Source organism: Tympanuchus pallidicinctus, unplaced genomic scaffold, assembly GCF_026119805.1.
Source record: "Tympanuchus pallidicinctus isolate F22 unplaced genomic scaffold, pur_lepc_1.0 scaffold8, whole genome shotgun sequence".
Lineage (NCBI taxonomy): Eukaryota > Metazoa > Chordata > Aves > Galliformes > Phasianidae > Tympanuchus > Tympanuchus pallidicinctus.
The window spans coordinates 10,250,005-10,271,518 of NW_026294802.1; the positions used below are offsets into that span (position 1 = coordinate 10,250,005).

The window sequence follows — 21,514 nt, forward strand, 5'->3', positions numbered from 1 at the left end:
TTTGACCTATTGAGCCAATATGAGGCCGAAGGGCACAGTTTGCCGGGGCACATCATTAGCGGAGATGAGACGTGGTGCACCGCGGAGGTGAGGGGAAGCAAAGGGAACCTTCCCGCCGCCCACGGCCGCCAGCAGTCGGCACCCGCCGAACCTCCCGGAGGAAGCGGTCATCCCGACCTGCAGGGGGAGCTGCGCCGCGGTGGGCGGGGAAGGGAGAACCCCACTTCCGGCCTGCGGGGCGCATGGCGGGGCTCGGGCAGGCGGCGGAGCCGGCGGCCTCTCAAGAGCTGCTGGCCGCGGGGCGCCGCGGAGGTGAGGGGCCGAGAGGTCGGTGTGCGGGGCTCCTTCGGGAGCGAGAGCTGCGGGAAGGTCGCAGTGCTTGTTAAATGAATCCTCATCTGTTTAGGGCTGGCATAGAAGGGTAGAGAAGGAGCAGCAGGAGGAAAGCCTCACAGTTAAAAACGTGGAGTTTGTGGTTGGTGCAGGTAAATGTGTAAATACCTGTTTGTTTCTAGGTTTGGAAGAAACGTTACTGATTAGTTCAAAGCCTGGCCGCAAGAAGGCTACGACTTTACAGACTGTAAGGGTGCCAAGGAGTAATGGTAAGAGTAACGCTGTTACTAGAGCAGTGGCAGCAACTAAGTAGTTTATTTAACATAGCTGAATATCTAACGCTTGAACAATTTTAAGGTATTTTTGCTTCCGTGAATCATCAAATGTTTGCTTTGGTAAAGGGGGAGACTCATTCCATTTCTATTTGCTTTGGGTTCTTAGACAAATTACGCATAGACATCTAGCGTTCTCTTTGGTGTGTTTCTACATGTAATGAAAAACTGAGATTCTTTAGAAATTATGTGATCTTTGAGAATTTTTCTCTTCGTGAAAATAGACCGGCGCTCTTTAGGCTCGGACTTTTGTTTCCAGTATAATCAGCCTTGCTGCTTTTTGTTGAGCTTCTTGTATCTCTCAGATGTAATTTCTCAGTGTGAAATATTTGCTGCTGTGGTTGACAATTGGGAATCAGAGTTGAAATTGAATCTGTTTAGATGCTCAGATTTCTGAGGTATAAAACTATAAATAAATGTGTCTGTGTGTATGTATATATATATACAGGTGGTAATTATTTCTGTTTCAGTTTTGGACAGAGTACAGAGCTTTTTACCACAGATGGCTCATGCAAATGATGAGCTAAAAAGAAAAATGGTCACAGCACCAGCTCATCAGTTTGATATTGAACATCTCGACAGCGCCACTGAGAAAGTTATAGAAATGGTAAATAACACGTTCTTGGTTCTACAAACTGCATTTTGGTATGATTAAAATAATCCTCTGATCTTACACTAAGCTAGCTTGATAAATAAGGTGGGATCTTTGCCATTTTATTCTGTGACCTGCAAATTCATAATAAAAGTAGTAAAACCTTTTGGGGTTGAAATTTACTGCTTGGTTTTAATACTTGCTGAATATAATGGCTAGGGATGAAGTAGATTATGGTCAGAATAAGGTATTTTATCTTTGAATTGTAAACTCTGAACTGAAAGTAAGTTGCTCATTCTATTTTAAATGTAGGAGATTTGATTTCAAAATTGGACGTTGTTCCTAGTAAAGCATAATAGAAGGCTTTAATATAATAAGAGCTTTGGGTTGAAAAATGTTGTTAGTGTTATGATCTTTTACAGCTAATATTTACAGTCACAGCAATATTTTCATTCTGCTTTTAGCTGAAATTATAAGTCCACGTGCTCATGTAGGAAAATTTCATTCTGAAAGCGATGTGATATATGTGTGTTCCAGACAAGTGTCTTCTGGTCTGCAAAACCACAAGAAATAAGGCAGAAATGGGGCAGCCAGATAGTTTGGTCTGCGAGCTCTCAGAGCAACTGCTTGGATGCTGGTTAGATCATAGAATCATAGAATGGCCTGGGTTGAAAAGGACCACAATGATCACCTAGTTTCAGCCCCCCTGCTATGTGCAGGGTCGCCAACCAGCAGACCAGGCTGCCCAGAGCCACATCCAGCCTGGCCTTGAATGCCTCCAGGGATGGGGCATCCACAGCCTCCTTGGGCAGCCTGTTCCAGTGCCTCACCAATCTCTGTGTGAAAAACTTCCTCCTAATATCCAGTCTAAACCTCCCCTGTCTCAGTTTAAAACCATTCCCCCTTCTTGTAGACTATACTCAATCTACGTGCAATAAGTTGTCACAAAACAAAATGGATTCTAAAAATTGTTTGTTGTAACGTGCTGATGTGGAACGAGTTGGATTTTCAAAAGATTTTTCATGTGGTAGTGTCTGACAGTTCTTGGCTTTACAATAAACAAGTCAGGAGATAATAGCATCGTGTTATTTGCAGATCATGGAATACGTTTATTTGTGTAACGTTTATTTTTGTGTTTTGTATATTTTATATTATAAATATTTTGTATAAATACGCATTTGTGTATTTTTTGTGTAAATTTTGCCTTGCAGCATGCAGGAAGTTTTTGAGGTGAGGATCAGCAGTTTAAGACAGATGTTTTCAGAGAGGAAAACAACCCTCAGAAATAACAGCTCTAGTTAAGAAAATATATGATCACTTTTGATTCACAAAGTGTGATTTAGACTACTTTGCAGTAGTTGTAGCAGCATTAATAATACCAGATGATATGAGTAACATTCATAAATGTATGCACTTATATATATACACATACGTATAACGTGACGTCTTCATACTCTAAGTGGTTTAAGTTCTTTATTGGATGCCTTCTGCTCATTACTTTAGATTTTGACTGAGTTCATCTATTTCCTTTCTCTCTTTTATGAGGATATAAAAATGCCCTTGTATTTGCTTTGGGTGATAAAAGGTACAATTTAAATACTTGGGAATCTGTTTATGATATTTGCCTTAGTCATATTAGAACCCAAAAGTCTGACTGTGGTTTTCATACAGTAGTAGAGCTGATTTGTTTGCTTTGTGTTTTAATCAAATTATGGAAGAGTACAGAAACGTATCATGTGTTAACTAAGATCTTTTCTTTCAGAACGTGGCTGTAGTTGAACTGAGTGATTCTGATACAGATGAAGAGAACCTAACTTCAGAAGATGACTCAGAATCTGAAGATGACTGTATAACTGATGAAGTGACAATAGATAACATTAAGTTTCCTAAACCAAAGGGAGAAAAGGGCAAAATAGAAATTTTGGACAGCAAAGTGAATGAGTGAATCAATTTTTATTATACTTTAAAAAAAAAAAAAAAGTATTCAAGCAAACCATGTTTTCTTACTTTGAAGACTTAGCCTTTAAATGACATTGTTTCTCCATGTGAGATTCCCCAGGATCCTGTGAAATGCTATTGTTTACTTGGTGGAGAATTCAGGATCCACTCATGGCTCTGAAGCAAGCCACATCTCTGAAGAATTAATTAATGTCTTATTCATCAAACAACGTGAAAATTCCAAGCTTTCTTGTGAAGTTAGACTAAGAAAGCAGCTACAAGCTGGAATGTTTGAACAGAAAGGCATACTGCAGAGCTAGTTGAGAAAATTCTTGTTCTCGTTTTGTTGAAGAAAGATTTTTGTAGTGGCTTAGAATAAAGCTTGACTTCGAGGGCAGGAAAGAAATGACAAGGAAAAATCTGTTCTTTATTATGTCCTGTAAAGTGTTAGTGTACAATGTCTTCAATATTAAATGTTACCTTAAAGTACACTAGAAGTTGTTTGTATGTTGCCATCATCACAGTAACTGCTGAATACCAAAGCAACAGCTGAGGCTGTTTCAAGATGAGGTAGCATATGTAAGGATAACATTTTAATAAGCCATGACTTGAAAGAGTTTAACAAAGAATTACTTAGCTTCTGGGCTTGCGCTGAGTTAGGGGTAGGTTGCTGCTATTCCCTGAGCTAGCTCCTATCTGCAGTGTTTGGGTAAATACCTGTGGTACTCAGGTCAAGTCCACCTCTGTGGTGTTACAGATGCACTAAGCCACGCTACTCATCTACTGCTTTATCACATTTCTGCTCTCCATTTTCTTAGTTGTCACTACCAGAAGAATCAAAAAGTTTATTTTCAGTTGGCCTCTCCTCAGGCTAGCTTGAAATCGTGAAACCACAATCAGTGAAAATATGTCTCATTTGTACTTACCTCAGATTGGTGAAATACAGTGATTTGGGCTGCTGTATTTACTTTACAGATCGTTTCGTGTTTCAAAAGTCTCTGTGATGCTCCTGTGTATCACACGTTGTTTCTTGAAGTACTATTTTCTATTTGCTATATCATTCATATTTTCTTTATTGTATTTGCTCAGATATTAAACTTAAAAAATAATGAATTGAAACCTGCAGTTACATACACAACTTGTTTCAAATCCAGTACTTAATTCTGAAGTTTTCTTTTTAAGACCTGTTTCAATAGTGTTTGTGATAAGAAATTACAAGGATTCTTTTTTTTTTTTCCCTCTCAGTATAGCTTCTTAAAAATGGAAGAGGGGTACAATTTATTGAAATCAGCTGATTAAGTCCCAGAATATTTTAGGAAAGAGGAAGAATAGGAGTCAGGAAGTGGGTCTGCTCTTTCTAATGGCAGTCCAGAGATCAGATTAAGTTTTAGGTGGAGGAACAATGTAAGAAGAGCAAGCAGCATTAAGTACAGTCTGTTTGTTGGGTAAGGTCTTGATCTGTATGGAAAACTTCAAACTGAAGAAAATTTGAAAGCCAAAGTCTTAACTCAGTCATTTTACAAGAGATTTTCGCATAGATTTAAGAAGGAAAGACATTTGAAGTACAAAGTAATAGTCATGCCATATAGAACTGATAAGAGTCCGTTTGCACCAAGTGATTTTAATCTTTTAATGTAGCCATTTTTGAGATTGCAGGCTGATCACATGTTCCATTTCAACAAAAAGATAGAAAATATTTTCAGTAACTTTAGCTTGGTATGCATAGTTAACATGGATGTTGAACTCTGTATGTACTATACAAAGATCATAGTAAGTGCACTTCCTTGCATTGATGTACTTCTTATGGCACAAAGGTTTTCTGTACTGCTGACGAATCACCAGAGCAGAATGTTAAGTTGCTACTGTAAAATCTGAACCAGTTAATAGCAAAAATGATATAATATGCATATTTTAGTTCAATTTTAGAAGAAACCTAAGAACTAAGTTTAAAATGTTCTTGTAAATGTGATCACACAAATAAGAAGTAGGCATGTGAGAACTTTCTATTCAGCTGTATTTTTTTAAAAATAAGCCAAACTACTTTTTTATTTTTGGCTTGTGCTAATTACTGCTACTGTTGCTGGATCATTTATATGGTGTCAGGCTAATTCCCAAATGCTTCTGTCTTTCTGTGAGACTAAAATTTGGACCTGATTTAAAGAAATTATCTATGGAATGAGTGTATTTGTTTTTTAGTTGCAGCACTGCAGATGGCATATCCCAGGCATGGTATTAAGTGGAGCCTTTAAGATTAGAACTGCCAAAAGTTTACTTTCCAAGTGAGGCTGTTAATATTCCACAGTGACAGCCTTCGTTCTAAGATATTCATGAAGAGCTTCTTCACCTGTACAAGCAAATATTAACCAGTTAGAATAATGGCTAAAGGAGAGAAAGCTGTCAGGGAAGGTAACTGTATCATTAAAATAAATTCGTAATGTTTTAGCCAACATTTGAGTCCTTGAGACACGATGAGAAACTAATGCATTTACTCTCCCTTTAAGATTTACAGGACTGGTTTAACAAGAAGAGGCCAAACCCAACAAGTATGGAAAGAAAATGCAGCTGAATTTTAACAAGCTGCCACCTGAGGGGAGTACTGAAGCAGCAGCAATCTCTAGGGTGGCAACTTGTGTGGAGGAGCTTGGAGCTGAATTTAAGAATTGGTTTGCCTATGTTAAGTGTCCGGGTTAAAAAAAAATTACATTACAAAATTACATTACATAGGGATTTTTTCCCTATTAATAATGTTGATGAGGGGGGAAAAAAAAGGAGGGCTAATACTTGCTAGGGATTCCAAGGGCAAAAATTTGTTGTATTACTCTTTGCCATGAGGCTTGATCTGTCCAGTCTTGTAATAAAATGAACAATACTGGAGATACTGAAGTGGGACTTGTAAGGACAGGAGAAGAATTAGATCACTTAGCTGGAGGAATGTGGGAGATGCAGGAAATACATCTGTAGATTTCAGGTAATGCTATTTTTTCATTGACTTGGATTGTCAGATGAGAAATGAGGGGAGAGAACAACTTACCTAAATCTTTTCCAAACCCAGACTGTTTAAATCCACCAAATGGTGCTGCCACATCAGTTTTGTTGTACGTATTGATAAAAACTGTTCCAGCTTCCAGCTTTTCACTGATATAGAGAGCTTTGCTTATGTCCTTTGTGAAAACTCCGGAGGCCAAACCATATTCTGTGGTGTTTGCCCGTTGCAGCACTCCGTCGATATCCCTGGAGGAGAAAAGATTGATTTAATTGCTAGGAGGTAAAACAAGTATGTGCTAGCAAGCTTTGATCCTCAGTTTGATAGAAACATCTTTTGCCATGCTCCTTCTCTTAGCTGTTACAAAGACACAGCTTGGTAAGGACTACTCTCTGTGTCAGTCTGTCTCAGTTATGGAAATTCATACACTTGCTTCAAGCTTGTAAAGCATGTGTTTGCATTTCGGTGTTTAAGATCTACACTAGGAAATGTCAAAAGAAAGCTGCATTATGCACACTTATCTTCACTCAACTACACTGTACATCTCAGGGATCAGAAGAATACAATGACTTGTAAAGCAGAACTTGGCAGCACGTCATGAGTCAGTTTGCTAAAGTCTGTCAGTTAATGGAGTAAATGCTGGACCTCAGCTGTCCATTTCAAGCAGTCTTTTCAAGCAATGTTCAAATTGCTATTTCTATCCAATCTCAATTAATTTTAAAAATCCATATGTTAAAGCTTCAAAAACTTATTACAATCCCGAATCTCCACACATAATTTGTAGATGTAAAGGGGTATCTGTGTGGCCAGTTCCCAACTTCACTTTCATGCTGCAGAAAAAAGAAACCTGGTGGAAACAGCTGTATGAAATTTCTACATAAGGCTGTTATATTATCTGCTTGTAAAATAATTCCTATGATGTAAAATGAAAGCTACTAAAACTGGCACTCCACAAAATATACAGGGGCATTTTCATTTACAGGAGCAATGTGCCAGCCTTAGACAATGCATACACACTATGAGGTCCTTTTTGTCCACTGGAAAAAAATGCACCTTTAGCAATTTGATCCAACCTCTGCGTTTGTATCAATTTGAGTAAAAATCTTTCATTGAAAATTGAGTCTTATTTAAGAAATGGTGCTTGGTGCTCCCTCCTACTCCCTTGCACACTTGTAACAGCATTTATTCTATACTGACATGGAGAAGGACACTCATACTAGAAAACCTCTGAATTTAGCAGAAAGAGAACCTGAGTTTCAGCTAGATCTTAGAAGATTAAAAGAACCATTCAATGTATTTTAACACACGGTGAAAATAAGAAGAATGTACCCATTTTTAAATTTGGAAATGACCATCACTGGACCAAAGGATTCTTCCTGGGCAATGTACATATGGTCTTCAACATCTGTGAATACAGTGGGTTCCATGAAGAAACCTAAATAAAGGATAAAACAGCATCTAAGTGAAGACAAAATGCTTTGTTGTTTGTATTGTCCAGGCTATCTGTACTTAATGTCACAGATACATTGAGGCTTGAAACAGAAAATACCAAGATCAATAAGAATAAATAGTGAATGTTGATGCATATGTATAACAGCAGAAAGAAGGCTAAAAGAATGGCCTTTCTTGATGAGAGCAGTTAACATGTGGGTCATGTTCAGAGAAGGCCTGCATGCACAAGGCCAGGCTGCTCCTCAGGGACAGATCCTGCATTCTGGTAGCAGGAAGGCAGCATTACAGAATGTCAGAGAGACCACTGCTTCTCTTGTTACCTGACAAGAAGATAGCCATACATATCCGTATCTTCCAAAAACAAGAAAAAAATATGCAACGGGCAGCAACTTTGCCTATGGTTTATTGAGGTTTATCTGAAACAAAAGCTCACCTTTTAACTACTGTTCCTTTCTAAGCAGTATAAAAGACCCGTCTATAAACTAGTTCACATTGTTGTCAATCAAGAACTGTTACAGTGTTAGATATAAGTGATTTTGGGTATCTCCATCTACAAGAGTGAGTACATTTCAGTGAGAGTGGATAAAGCCAGCTTCCAGTGTTTTGTATAATCACCTTTTCCTTCCTATTTTGTTACACTGACTTCTTACAGCTACAAATCTGCATTTTCATTTTCTTTGTGGATGCAGTCATATGTTTTAAAATTCTCATGCAAATGTTTCTTCTCCATTACTAATAAAGGACTGATCATCATGACAAAATGTTGCTTTTATGCCTTCCTGTTAAACTCTTCATATAACAAAGTCTTCATATAACAAAACAGGCTTTTGATAATAATATCTAATGCAGACTCTTTCCACACAGCTTAAGTATTCTACTCATCAAAGTGGATGATTACAGTTACAGCTCTTGACAATTCAAGGTTGTTGCAAAAAGGCCTCCATGCCTCATAAACAGTACAAGTAAATGAGTGCAAGATAGTGCTACAGATGGGAATCTTGACTCATTTTGATATATTATATTTCAGTTGCACAGCATTTTTTAATATGTGACTTGAATACTCTGTCCTCAGGTGTTTTCTTGGGTTTGCCTTGTACTCTTTCCATGATGTTGCTGTTTTCTAACTCCTAACACCTTTGACCAGCATCTTACCTGGTCTACATACTTGTCTTCCTCCATACACTAGAGTGGCTCCTTCCTTCACTCCAGTTTCACAATAGTTGAGCAGCTTTTCCAGATGGGCTTTGTGATTCTGTGGGCCATGATCTGTTGATCTATCAAGTGGGTCACCGATTTTCATCTTTTTTATTTCTTCCACCTATGGGTTACCCAAGCAAAACGAAGTTACATAACAAGTAGTTGTTAAAATGACCAGTGATTCAGCATGCTTTGTTACTAGTGTTGCGAAGCTTGGCTCAAAAAAGGGATACAATCTTAGAAGGTGAATGCTCTTCCCCTTCTAAAATGAGGCTGTTTATATGGTCTTGTTTGGTAAGTTCCGGTTACTCCTTAAAGTTTTTGATGCAGTTTGCATGTAATAATTCTCTTATGCTATTATGAAAGCAGGTGAAATGTTAGCTTTTACCAGGAGTAAGTGAGTTACCACAATAATTTCCTGGGCTAAGCTAGATATGTGAATTGTCCAGCAGCTCACTGAGGTAACTATTGGATTTTTATGACCAGCTACTCTTCCAATATGCCTTTTCAAAATTTCATAGCAGTCTTCAGTCACAGTGACTGAAGTTCAAGTCATTGTTTTCATTTTACTTTCCTAGTGCAATATGAAGTATCACTGAAGAAGCATTATCTACTTCAATGTCACTTATCTGCATTATTGATGAAAATATTTGCCTTCAGTGTCTTTCTTTAGACATTGTAGGACATTCACAAGTAGAACAGTCTATGGTAAGCAATAACAAAAATAAAAAGAAAAGCACTTGTCATAGCAGCTTTGTGCCATAGTAATGTCTGCTTAAACTTTAGTTTTCAACTATCTTACCACTTTTCTAACAAATTCGTCATGTATTGACTCCTCCACAAACAGCCTGCCAGCAGCAATGCAGTTTTCTCCTTTGTTGAAATATACTGCTCCCATACCCTGATTGGGGAAATAAAAAACATTTATATTTATATTTTCATAGGCATCCTTCTGTTTCATTTGCTGACTGCAAAGTTTCAGCTTTCACTTTCCATACATGAGTGAAGACATTCAGACTCTTGTCCTGCCAACAAAAGTTCAAAAAAATATGGGAAGCTTTCCCTCTGCTTTTGTTGGTTCAGAGAACTAATGGAATTAGCACTTCTTGTAAGCACAGTGTGGGAGATCTTTATTTGCTTCTTAGTGAGTGAACTGTTTCTGCTGTCATTTTGATCACCTGAGCAGGAAATAAGCTTAAATCTACCATATTTCTAATTTTCACACTTTAGTCATGTACTTAAACACCTTATGGCTAGTTGGGAAGGTGGATTATGTGATTGATGGTGAATTAATAGGCACTGTATGACAACAGGGAGTATACAGTATATTTTAGCTCATTTTCAGGCTTTTCTTTTTAAAGCTTGTTTTTCTTGGCTAATAGATTTTGACAGAAATCACTTCTAATATGTTAACTTGGCTGATGTAAATTCTTCCTTGTCATATTCTCTAATGTATCCCTATCTTTTTGGTGCTGCACAAATAAGTTAATTATGCCGACACAAAGAAATATCCTACAGAAAATGAGTCTGTTTTCTAACAGATTTCATGAATCTTCATGCAAGGGCTTCCTGCTGCAGTTTTTGACAAGTCCAGAAGAGTACTGCAATACTGTGAGCATGTAACATCAAGGCTTCAAATATATTTTACTTCAAACTAGTTACCATTTTTACAGCTTTGTCAAGTTCACAGTCATTGAATATGATCAGTGGTGATTTACCGCCAAGTTCAAGAGAAACCTTCTTCAGATTAGTGGCTGCACTGGAAAAAAAAAGAAAAAAAGAACAAAAAACCTTTTAAACAGCTCAATTCATTTCCTTTCAATCATATCTAGTGAAAATGTACAGTATAAGCCTCTACTTTTCAACAGTGACTTAGCAGAATTTGAGATAAATGTAAACAAGCATATGTAGGTATGCTTTTCTACTATGGCTACATGAAAGATATTGCTAATAAGGTGCTTAAGAACTGGATTAAGCAGCATTTATTCATGAATCTTATGCTAAAAGTACCTCTTCATGATCTCTTTACCAGTTGGTGTGGATCCAGTGAAGCCAACTTTGCGAACATCTGGATGTTTAGATAAGTGCTGTCCCACTAAGCCACCTGGGATGAGGAAAACACCTTAACTGGACAGTACAAATATGATTTTTACTACCCCAGCAACAGCACTGTATACAGAGAGACCTATGGAAACCCAATAAAATATTACATTCTGGTTGATATTTACAGCTTTATTCATAGGACTACAAAAATCTCATATTAGTTAACTTAAATCACATTGATGGGTCCAAATTCTCCCATCTTTCTCTTGTCAAGATTTTTTTTCCTAATATTCCACTTCAGGTGCAATAGTATAATTTGTAACAGAGTCTGCTCCATACAGTTGCTCTGTCATCTCACTTTTTCAGGGGAAAGATGAAAATGATGACCTAAGGTTATGTGGTATGAAGAACAGCTAGTTTATAGTGACCACGAAATATCTGATAGCTTGCTCTAGGCCTCACAGTCACATTTAAATACTTCCAAGTGATTATAAAATTAGGAGAAAAAAATGAAGTCTTATAGGCAAGTGCAATTTGTTTCTCTGTAACGCATTCTCTTTTTCAGAGTTTTCATGCTGTTTGTATGAGCTTGGAAAAGGTGAGGGCTGACAGCTCTTACCATGAGGTAGAGTCATGTGACATACAGAAATTTCCAATTCTGTTCAGGAAAATATGTCAAATTGCTGCATGTCATGGATGCAAGACTACTATCAACAAAAATAATGAACTTATGTAACAGGTCTTCGAAGGTAAAATAATAGTACATCAGCTTTAGTATGACCTGTTCTTCATAGAAAAATGATTTCATAGCACTACAGAATCACTCAGGTTAGAAAAGACCTTAAAGATCATTGAGTCCAACCACAACCTAACCATACTACTCTAACTCTAACAGCTCTCCGCTAAATCACGTCCCTCAGCACCATATGCAAACAGTTTTTAAACACATCCAGGGATGGTGACTCAACCATCTCCCTGGGAGCCTATTCCAGTGCTTAACAACCCTTTCTATAAAGAAGTGTTAAAGATTTGTTAAAGATTTACCTGAACCAGGCAGTATATTTATAACACCCTTAGGAAATCCAGCTTTAGCTGAGAGTTCTGCAAACTTCAAGGCAGTCAGAGGTGTAACCTAAGTAGAAACACTTAGGTTAGGTCTCCTGTTTTAATGAAATGCATAGTAATTACTCTTACACTCAATAGTTCTTCACTTTGATACAATATGCGTCTTCTTCCTCACAGTACTGACAAATCAAAAATGGCATTTTCTTGCAGAAAATAATTCATTCTTGAAAATGAAAGTACCATTAGAGCAGAATTTAAAATAATCAGTACCTGGCATGAGCACAGTAATTTATATAATTATACCTCCACTTTAAAATATATGAACAGGTCAAGCTATGGATGAAATCTGCTAGATGTATGAACTGTTCTGTCTGAACAAAATACTGGAGGGCCAGAGCCACTTGAGCATTCCTTTTACTTCTTACCTGAGCTGTCTTGAGAACCAGTGTGTTGCCTGCAGCCAAGCATGCTGCACTCTTCCATGCAAGCATCATCAGTGGGTAATTCCAAGGGATAACAATGGCACAGACACTTAAGATTCAAAACAAACAAACAAACAAACAAACCAGAAAATCAGGCAAAAATTGTAGTTTTGAATGCAGCCTTATAATGATTTTTCTATATGCCCAGGCTGTCACTAAGAAGGAAAAAAAAAAGATAATTACCCTATTGGCTCTTTCTTGGTGAATGTTAGATTATGGTTTGGCCGGGCCTGGTTAATTGGAATTGTAGCACCCTGAAAAAAAAAGACAGATTAATACTGGTACCATTTAACCATTTATTTTTTGTACAGATACAATTGCCATTTAAGTATATTTTAGAAAGCCACAGAATAGTCTTTAAAACCAGAAGCATTTATTCAATTTATGCATCATGGAAAGAGGGAGATGTTTACACTATAACATTTCCTGCTAAGAGTCCAGTAACCACCTCCCCATTTTCAGCTGGGTGACATAAAAGCATAGATAATAAAACTATGGAAGAGCATAGGGTGAGGAATGAACAGAGGAAAGAAAGCTGAATGATATTCTTGGTTGTGCACCTTAAAGATACTTCAGGACATGTTGTTGAACTTGTGCCACTTGCTGTGGTACCAAACAAGCACGCCAGCCTTGCTCAGAACATAATATATAGCATGACTGTAACACAGTGATTCTGCTCCAGGAATATTCAAGAACTGACTAAGCATACCTACCCAACGACATCTCAATTAATTTATTAGGTATTTGGAGTCAGACTCTTATTCTCAAATTGAAAGTAGACTGTGCTTTTTGTATTGTCTGGAAGACTCACTTTAGGTAAAATTCTAATTTTAGTTTATTTTTTGAATTTTTTGGTTGATTTTGTCAATACTATTTTTTGACACTGTATCAGCAAAAAAAAAAAAGAAATGTGTAAAGAAACATCACCATCAATTGCTTTCTTTACACTTTCACTTGCCTGAATTTTGTCACACCATCCAGCAAAGTATCTGAAAGTTTGTACAGACATTCCAATGTGGGTCTTCAAAGCTAAAGTGTAGACAGCTCCTGAATCAATAGACTCTATAGTTGCTAATTCTTCTTGATGTTCTTCCATTAGGTCTGCAAGCCTGTAATCAAACCATTACAAATGCATGTCAAAGAGAAGTGAACTCTAACCATTGAGATTGTAAAATTGTGTTTTGTATGGCAAAGACCTGTAGCTAAAATAGCATGGAATACTGATATAGTGTTAGATGCTTCAAAGGCATACTGACGTTCAAAGACACAGATCCTAACATAGTGCAGATTGAATTTTATATGCTTCAGCATGTTTAAGAATCTGGGCTAGTCTCTTTTTAGGCCTCAAGTTCTCTGTCTGTTAGGTTTGTCAAGCACATCAGTGAGATAACAGACTGTCAAAGTGTTTGTGATAAAAATTGTTAACAGTAACTACAGGAGTGTCTCATTGCTGCCCCCTGCTCAGCAGAAAGGCATGTTTGCATGAACGGATTTTTACAACCGTGTCTTAAGTCTCTTATGTAGAAACAAAACATGCATCAAGGTTTTTCTTAAGCTTCTGTCTGTGTTTTGTTACTCAAATGTATAATCAATGCTCTCGTGTGATTTTAAGAGGTTAGTTAGGTGCATTTTAGATTCCATAAAGAGTATTTAAAACTGGATTTGGAAACTATTTTTTCTACTACATCAATTCTGCTAATTAAAAAAATTTGTAGAAATGTGGAAAAATGCTCTTCAGTACCTGTTTTAACTGCATCCAGCAGTTAATGGCTAGGGCATCAGCATTAGTGTACAAAAGGATAAATATGGCATGTCAAGTACAAAGGAGAAAGTTCCACTTAGTGCATGCCTAATATCCTCTATTAATGACTCCTTAAGACAAAGTAGCAGAGGTAGGTGTTTAACAGTACAAACTTCTCCATTTTGGCACTCAAAAGGTCTAGTCTGAACAGAGGCCAGAGGAAAAATGGCCCTTATTTGAATAAGGTGGACACTGGAGTATGAATATCCAACATATTCAGAAAATATGTAACAGATCTTCAGAGGAGCTAAACAATATGATTTAAAAACAAAACCAAACCAAACCCACACATGCTGCTCTTTACATACTTGTACATGAGTCGCCCTCTTTCCCTTGCATTCATTCTTCCCCATTCGCCATTTTCAAATGCCTCTTTTGCTGCTGCCACTGCTCTGTCAACGTCAGCCACAGAAGCAGAAGATACACTGGCAATCACCTGTCACCAGGTAGAAATGCCTCAGCTCAGACAGAATGGCTGGATGCAGAGTGTTACTCTTAACTGGGTATAAGCAGATCATTGATATAATAACATAGCAAATAATATCATTGAGCCAATCAGCTGCAATGGGTGAGACATGCTGCAAGAAGTTGAGACACAGCTGATGGAGGCAGAACTTGGAAGACAATGTAGGAACTCCTTTCTCACAGCAAGGCACATCATCCCACTGGAAGTCACCTTTTCTTTCTATATGTAAGATCAGCAGGTATTACAGGTCTTGAAGGTCTATGGTCTTATATCCAAATGTGGTAAAACGAGTCCTGAACATTTCATTTCTAAGAAGCTGAGTTTCTGTTACCATGACTTATATGTAGTATTTTATGACGATTGTGTTCTATACCAACATACAATGTAAACCCTAAAACAGAATTGCTATGACTTTTATTCCATTCCAGAATGAGGTACAGAGAAGTGCCACTTTCTGGCTTCTGATGACAGTGAAATTTGTGCTATTGATTTTAGTAGAATTCAGTTACTCCAGAAATAATATATGGGCATCAGAATGACTTATATTAATAATTCTGAGTTGCTCAACCAAGATTTAGTGCTTTTGAGAGGAAAAAGTGGAACTGTATTTTCCTGTTCAAAAGTCATTTTTCTAACTGGGAATTTAATGAGATATTTTAAAGTCACTTTTACCCTAAGACAGATTTGTAGTAAATTAAAAGCTGAAGTTAATGACTGACAGAAAATATATACAATATTGTAAAAGAAATACCTCTTTAGCAACTAAACATTAGCAATTTTTGTTGTGAAGATAAACAGGAATGAAAACAAGGTAAAACACACAGCTGTATGGAGATTAAGATGCTAGCTGAAGTAGAATTGGGTTATTTTTAAAGCACAACTTGACAGAAATGCAAAAAATGTAGAATATATAAATTGAGAACTAAATTTAAATTTAAAATTACTTTGGGAAGTTGTTTAATGTATGATTTTGAACATGGTGATATTTGGTGCTTCAGATTTTTTAGTAGGCAAAGTACTCGAAATACACCGAAATTTAGTGCTGGATTAGATGATCTCCAGAGATCCCCTCTAACCCTTACAATTCTGTGACTCTGTGATTGTATTTAAAAATTACTTACTGATCCATCTGTTGGATTTATGGTATCGTATGTTTTTCCATCATCAGCATTGACAAATTGACCATTAATGAAACACTGGTATGGCATATTCACAGTCATATTGTTCACATTTTTTGAAACCTAGGAGCAAAATAAATAAGAAGTTAATTTACCTTTTTAACAATTAAGGTTTTAATGCAGCTTATCAGGGTTTTGATATGTATACATGTATATATATGGGTAGTCAACATTAAGCTGAATTTTAGGATGTATATATGGCTGTTAGGAATGCCCAGAAAGGCAAAATTAAATGCAAGTAACATTATCCATTAACACCACTGCCCACACTCCGAGACAGTTAAGCTGATTTCTGTATTTTTTAATCACTGGATCTCTATGGTTAAATAAATACTAAATCCTGGTTAAGGCTAGTCCCAGTGGAACTGAAACACATGCTTAACTTCTAAATTCAAGAAATTCTGACTTGCTTAATCACTTCATAAAACACATAATCTTCTCTTTTCTTAGGAGTGAGTCTGGCACATTGTGCCTCAGGACAGAAGGCCTGGAACCACTGTGACTGAGGCGTTCTGGTAGGAGAGTGCAGGGGCAGTAGGAGTATCTGCCCATGTGCAAGCCACTCTATTCTAGATCTCACAGTTTCTAGAACACCATAACACTGTACATGACTTTACATACGTACTTCCAATTCAAAATGCCAATATGTAAAACTTGAAAAACAAAAGTTACAAAGGAGAGTTTGCATGACGAAACAGTTGCTTTCCTCATTGCATCAAGCAATCCAGTGTCTATTCCTCTTCCAAAAAAAACCCAAAGAAACAACAACCCACAAATAAAGAATAACCAGGGAAGGGAAAATAAAAGGTCTTACATAATCAACGACCAACTCTTCTTCTCCGTCCTCTCCTCTGAGTTTTCTGACAGCCATTTGAATAAAGTCTGCAAACTTAGTGGCCATATACACATCTTCATTCTGAAGCTGAAGCCCGCTGTATTTCTGTTTGATCTCTTCTAGCATTCTGAGGATTTTAAAGAAAGAATAAGTTAAATTACAAATGGAAGAATTATTCAGATAAACAAGCCATTGGAAGGTGGAAAGAGGTCAAAACTGGGCACCAGTTTGTGTGCATTTGAATATACGTGTATCTGTTTCTCTGAGAATACTTTCTGATAAACATTTGTAAATAAATGATAAATAGCATATATTGATAGACAAAACTGCATATGAGATGACCCTAACCCATACACAGAGGCAGTTTAGAGCTCTATGAGACTGGTATTTTAGGACAATAATACATTAATTAAAAAAACAACAAAAAAACAATGATATGCTAATCTTATATTATGGCCTAGGATATCTGACTTGCAAAAAGAAGTTAACTGAGGTGACCCATTAAATTCTGTGCAATTGTATGCATGGGTTGAACTACTTCTATGAATGGCTCCTCTCTCCCTCTGGGGAGTTCTTTGCTCAGCTTCTCAATCAGCCCCCCTGAGATACTTGTTACTACATGCAGACAGGTTTGGGCACCACCATGCTTCCCTGTGAGGCTGCTGTTCCTGATGCTAAGGGGAACTTCGCTTGAATAGAAAGACCAGTAAGTCCTAGTTTTGGGAACAGAGCCCCATCACATTTTCAAAGGTAGAAAAATCAACATTTCAAGTACTGGAAAAGACACTGGATTTTTAGTTTTTTTTTAATATTATCCACCCTGACTTAAAAGCACTGTGACAATATTGTTCCCATTAACTTTTGCTTCATAATTTCCTTGTTTAGATTAGTTTTATACCTGACAACATGCATAGAGGATGCTCCAGATTTGAAGAAGTCTGTGGAATCTTCTATTACAGGAACATTGCTCAAAATTCCTTTCCAGATAGCCTAATAATATATAAAAATTGTGGAAGCAATAATTAACAATCCTCTACTTGAAGTATTTATCACACAATATTTTCTAAGATATTCATGCCTGTGAATGCATTATTTCTAAAGATCCTAAAACAGAAAACTATCTTAAGAGGATCTGGAAATGCAGGCCTCACATTAGCCAATAAAATCTCCAGCAAAATTATATAAAAAATGATTATTTCAGCCATGATAATTTCACCTAATCAGGCAAGGAACCTAAATGCTACAATGCTAAAAATGTACAGGCCCATTTTTAAGATCTTTATGAACAATATTAACAATATTAACAATAACTTCTCACTGCATTATGGAATATGCTGTCAGCAGAGGTGGGAGCAGCCTGGAGAACGTTGTGACAGGATGGATGGAATTTCTGGCACCTGGGCAAAGTTGAGAAGTAGTTTAACCTGCATGCATTCAATGGACATCCCTGCTAACACACAAGCTGAAATAACTGGCAGAGAGACATATCAATTAAGTATAATTAGGTTTCAGAGTTAGCAGTTCATGTCTTGAACTAAAGAGTTCATATTTCTTTTAGCTGTTGTTTTAGTCAGTCAATCCTTCAGCACTTCAGTTGCTGGCAAGCAAGTTCAAGGTAATGTTGGAGCAGCAGCTTAAAACATGAGCGCATCAAGCTGCCTGGCTTGTGTCAAAAGTTACTGACTGTAGCAGAGTTAGGAGAAGGGAAGATATCTATGATTTGGTTGCTCTGGCACAAAACCTAAATTACTGACCAACGTGGCTTTGAGTTAAGCACATGACACTCATTACCAAGGGGCAGATTACAGAAGAGAGCAGCAAGGTGCCTCTCTGGCCTTGGCGACCTTTTGCTCCAGCTGCCCTACTGCTGCATTCCCTCTACCAGCTAGATCTCTGAGCTCTTTCTGGGCTCTCTAAGTAGCACCAGTCCCTGGACATCAGGGCAGAACAAAACTATTGGAGCAACTACCAGCCAGCTTACTAATAGCTAAAGTAACAAAGGCACAGGGAGAAAATCGCTGCTTTTCTCTTTCAGACTGCTGTTTCAAGACTCCCTGGATCTTGTCCACAAGAACCACTTTTGACAGCATGCAAGTGAATGACATCACAGTTCAAGGCTGTTTTCAGTAGACTCACTGTTGTGACATAACTTCATTTTTTGAGATAAAGATCTCTTAGTTTCTCCTGACTCTTCCCTTGCTCCCACCTTCATCATTCATAAACATTTACCATAACTGCCTCTGTGATCACTGTTTTTGTATCACTTGCATATGAAATAAAATTTGATAAGGATACGTCTAAGCTTATTGAGAACTCTTAAATCCATTCAAATTAATTTTACTAACTGAAGACTCATACAATATTTTTTCAAAGACAATCTGCATGGTTAAATAAACGATATGCCACTCATGAGAATGAAGTGATGTTTTCATCTGAAGTAATATTCAACTTAAGCAGTTTGTTGAATTACCTTAATATCTTCTGCCATCTTCTTCTCCTCTTCTGTAAGTTCCAGGGTAGTTGTTTCATCAGCAGAGAAGTATTTAGAAGCAGGGATCATTTTTCCATCCTGAAACTGCAGATTTCTCACTAATACCTGAAAATTGAGGGGGATATGAGCTTGTATGCATCAGTATGGTCACAAATAGTAAAATGTGTGCCTTGCAGGAAAGCTGATATGATATATATAATATAAAACAGGACATTCCTACTTGTCCTTCAGATTATCCTCTATACTAATACATTTTTAATCCTTACTGAAAATGAATATATTGAGTGTGAAGCAAAACACGGATATCCTATCTATAGGATGGTGGTGCACTGGTAAATGTCAAACAAAACAGCTACCATTTGCAGCTGGATTTGTACAACCTCACAATTCCACACTACCTGCACTTCTTGCTAATTTATTCCATCCATACTCATGTTTGTCAGATGGAGCACTTACCATCTTCCCATCATTACCAAAAATGACTAGACCATTCTTGGTTACAAGTCCAGGTCTTGAAGCACCTCTTATTGCCAGCTCTTGTCCAGCAGGCACTGAAGCATCAAGTAATGATGAACCATAAAAAGTAACCATCTAAAAGTAAAGGGAATTAAAAGTACATAGATTCTAAACAAGTTTTAAAAACCAAATAACTGACATTGTTTGGAAACTGATACAATACAAAGTAATACAAAGGTGCAAACCATGTTACAATGTAATTTCTGTATCTTTACAACCCGGGACATGTAAAACTTCGCAAGCTGCCTAAACCTGCAAAGCTGCTTAGCTTTAACATTGTGCATGACTAAACCAGTGCAAAAAGGGAAGGAACATTTGACAGTATAAAACAGTATATGAACAGCAGAAGCCAGACTTAAGTGTTGGAGTCCAGATCTGCCTCCAGGCTGGCGCTGCTGAACTTGGGCTCTTTTGCTTTTTCTGGGCTCTCAAAGCATCATCAGTCCCTGGACACCAGTGCAGAACCAGGCTTTTGGGACAATCTACCCATAGATGGCTAATTTTTAAGTAAAAAAAATTAGGATGTCAGAGCCAGGAAATGTGATTTTTAAAATATTTTATGCAAGTAAAATGTGGATCATATGCATAATGGTCTTAAAACATCAAAAGGAAATAGCCGTTCAGAGATAAAATTAGGCATATTTATTTCTGCAAGTGATTTTTGTATTCCCAGGCCCGAATTTCTTTTAGAAAACCCTTCCTTTGCTATTTCTGTTACTCACAGTGTTTCATTTTTCTGTTACATGGTGGCGGTGCCCTTTCATTATGGGTTTCATTGCACTGTAATGCTTATCTGCTTCCTAAAATGACTGCGGTTCTAGCCTTGTTATTTACTGCTTCATACCATGTATTTTTTTATATACTGTTCTTATCTTTTAATTAAATTATGATTTAAAAAAATTAGCTATATACAGTTATCAAATGAGCTCCTCCAGTGTAATTCACATATTAATTCACCTGCATGCACACACTCATAGCTTTTATAAGAGAAAACAGCCACAAATTGGGTGTGGAATTTACAGAGCATACCTGGTCATTTATTGTTGCCCATGCTCCAGGTACTTTATCATGCCCTCGGATCCAGTTGTGCAAAGCTGCTGCAGGTTGATCCCAGGAGATCTAGGAAATCATGACATACCAGCTAACTCTTCTCTCTTTAGTTACAAATCAAGTTATTAATGTTTACCACTTCACAAATTTTTCCCTCGCTTTCTTTCAGCTGTTAGGAACACAGAAAGGGTCTGATCTAATATAGGAAGATCAGTGATCTCTACGTGGCTGATTATCAAAGATCTATTAAATGGGATGCTCTTCCTATCATATGGGATGATCTTAACACTTCTCTGCTCTGTGCAGTTTTTATCTGTCCACAGATTCTCCTTCTCATACTAAAATACTGGTAACATAACTCTTGGTACTAGGTATTCATTGACTCATAAATAATATTATGATTAACAAATTTAATAAGCATAGTATAAATGTAAAAAGTGTGTGTTTCCACTTCCTAACTTCCAACCCATTTCTGGTAAAGAAAACAGCATAGACTATTGGCAAACATGCTAGGACAGTTTTATCCCCGTTCAGTGTTATATTTCACAGTATGGTAACTTAAGTACCCACAGAAGGCACAACAGCCATCTAGCTACGTGCAGATGATCCCAAGTAGATCAAGTTTTTAAACATACGTAACTGCTGGCTGACAATATGAACTTAACCTGAGTCTTCATGGATTTGTCCCAGAAATAGGAGGGGAAGAAACAACTGAGTTAAAACGTACATTCATTTCAAGTCACTGCTATTGCAGTCTGAA

At 37.3% G+C, this 21,514-nt stretch overlaps 2 protein-coding genes across 2 annotated transcripts in view; one reads left to right on the plus strand and one right to left on the minus strand.

Annotated features, from left to right (window-relative positions):
• Positions 1-188: 188 nt before the first annotated feature.
• NOPCHAP1 (NOP protein chaperone 1) lies at positions 189-3,240 on the plus strand. The gene is made up of 4 exons (XM_052667329.1): positions 189-312; positions 516-602; positions 1,136-1,272; positions 3,020-3,240. Exons 1-4 carry the CDS (start codon positions 243-245, stop codon positions 3,200-3,202), a joined length of 477 nt encoding a protein of 158 aa, XP_052523289.1. The 5' UTR covers positions 189-242; the 3' UTR covers positions 3,203-3,240.
• A 1,571-nt stretch (positions 3,241-4,811) lies between these two features.
• Positions 4,812-21,514, minus strand: part of ALDH1L2 (aldehyde dehydrogenase 1 family member L2) — a 32,942-nt gene continuing 16,239 nt past the window's right edge. Inside the window, exons 7-24 of the mRNA XM_052667327.1 lie at positions 20,734-20,823; positions 19,645-19,779; positions 19,168-19,293; positions 17,596-17,687; positions 16,677-16,824; positions 15,806-15,925; positions 14,527-14,654; positions 13,376-13,526; positions 12,601-12,671; positions 12,361-12,466; positions 11,915-12,002; positions 10,838-10,931; positions 10,490-10,586; positions 9,630-9,728; positions 8,783-8,948; positions 7,508-7,613; positions 6,227-6,426; positions 4,812-5,539 (exon numbers count right to left, since the gene is read on the minus strand). Coding sequence (XP_052523287.1) covers positions 5,484-5,539; positions 6,227-6,426; positions 7,508-7,613; positions 8,783-8,948; positions 9,630-9,728; positions 10,490-10,586; positions 10,838-10,931; positions 11,915-12,002; positions 12,361-12,466; positions 12,601-12,671; positions 13,376-13,526; positions 14,527-14,654; positions 15,806-15,925; positions 16,677-16,824; positions 17,596-17,687; positions 19,168-19,293; positions 19,645-19,779; positions 20,734-20,823 — 2,073 coding nt within the window. The 3' untranslated portion in view covers positions 4,812-5,483. The remainder of the gene's footprint in view (positions 5,540-6,226; positions 6,427-7,507; positions 7,614-8,782; positions 8,949-9,629; positions 9,729-10,489; positions 10,587-10,837; positions 10,932-11,914; positions 12,003-12,360; positions 12,467-12,600; positions 12,672-13,375; positions 13,527-14,526; positions 14,655-15,805; positions 15,926-16,676; positions 16,825-17,595; positions 17,688-19,167; positions 19,294-19,644; positions 19,780-20,733; positions 20,824-21,514) is intronic.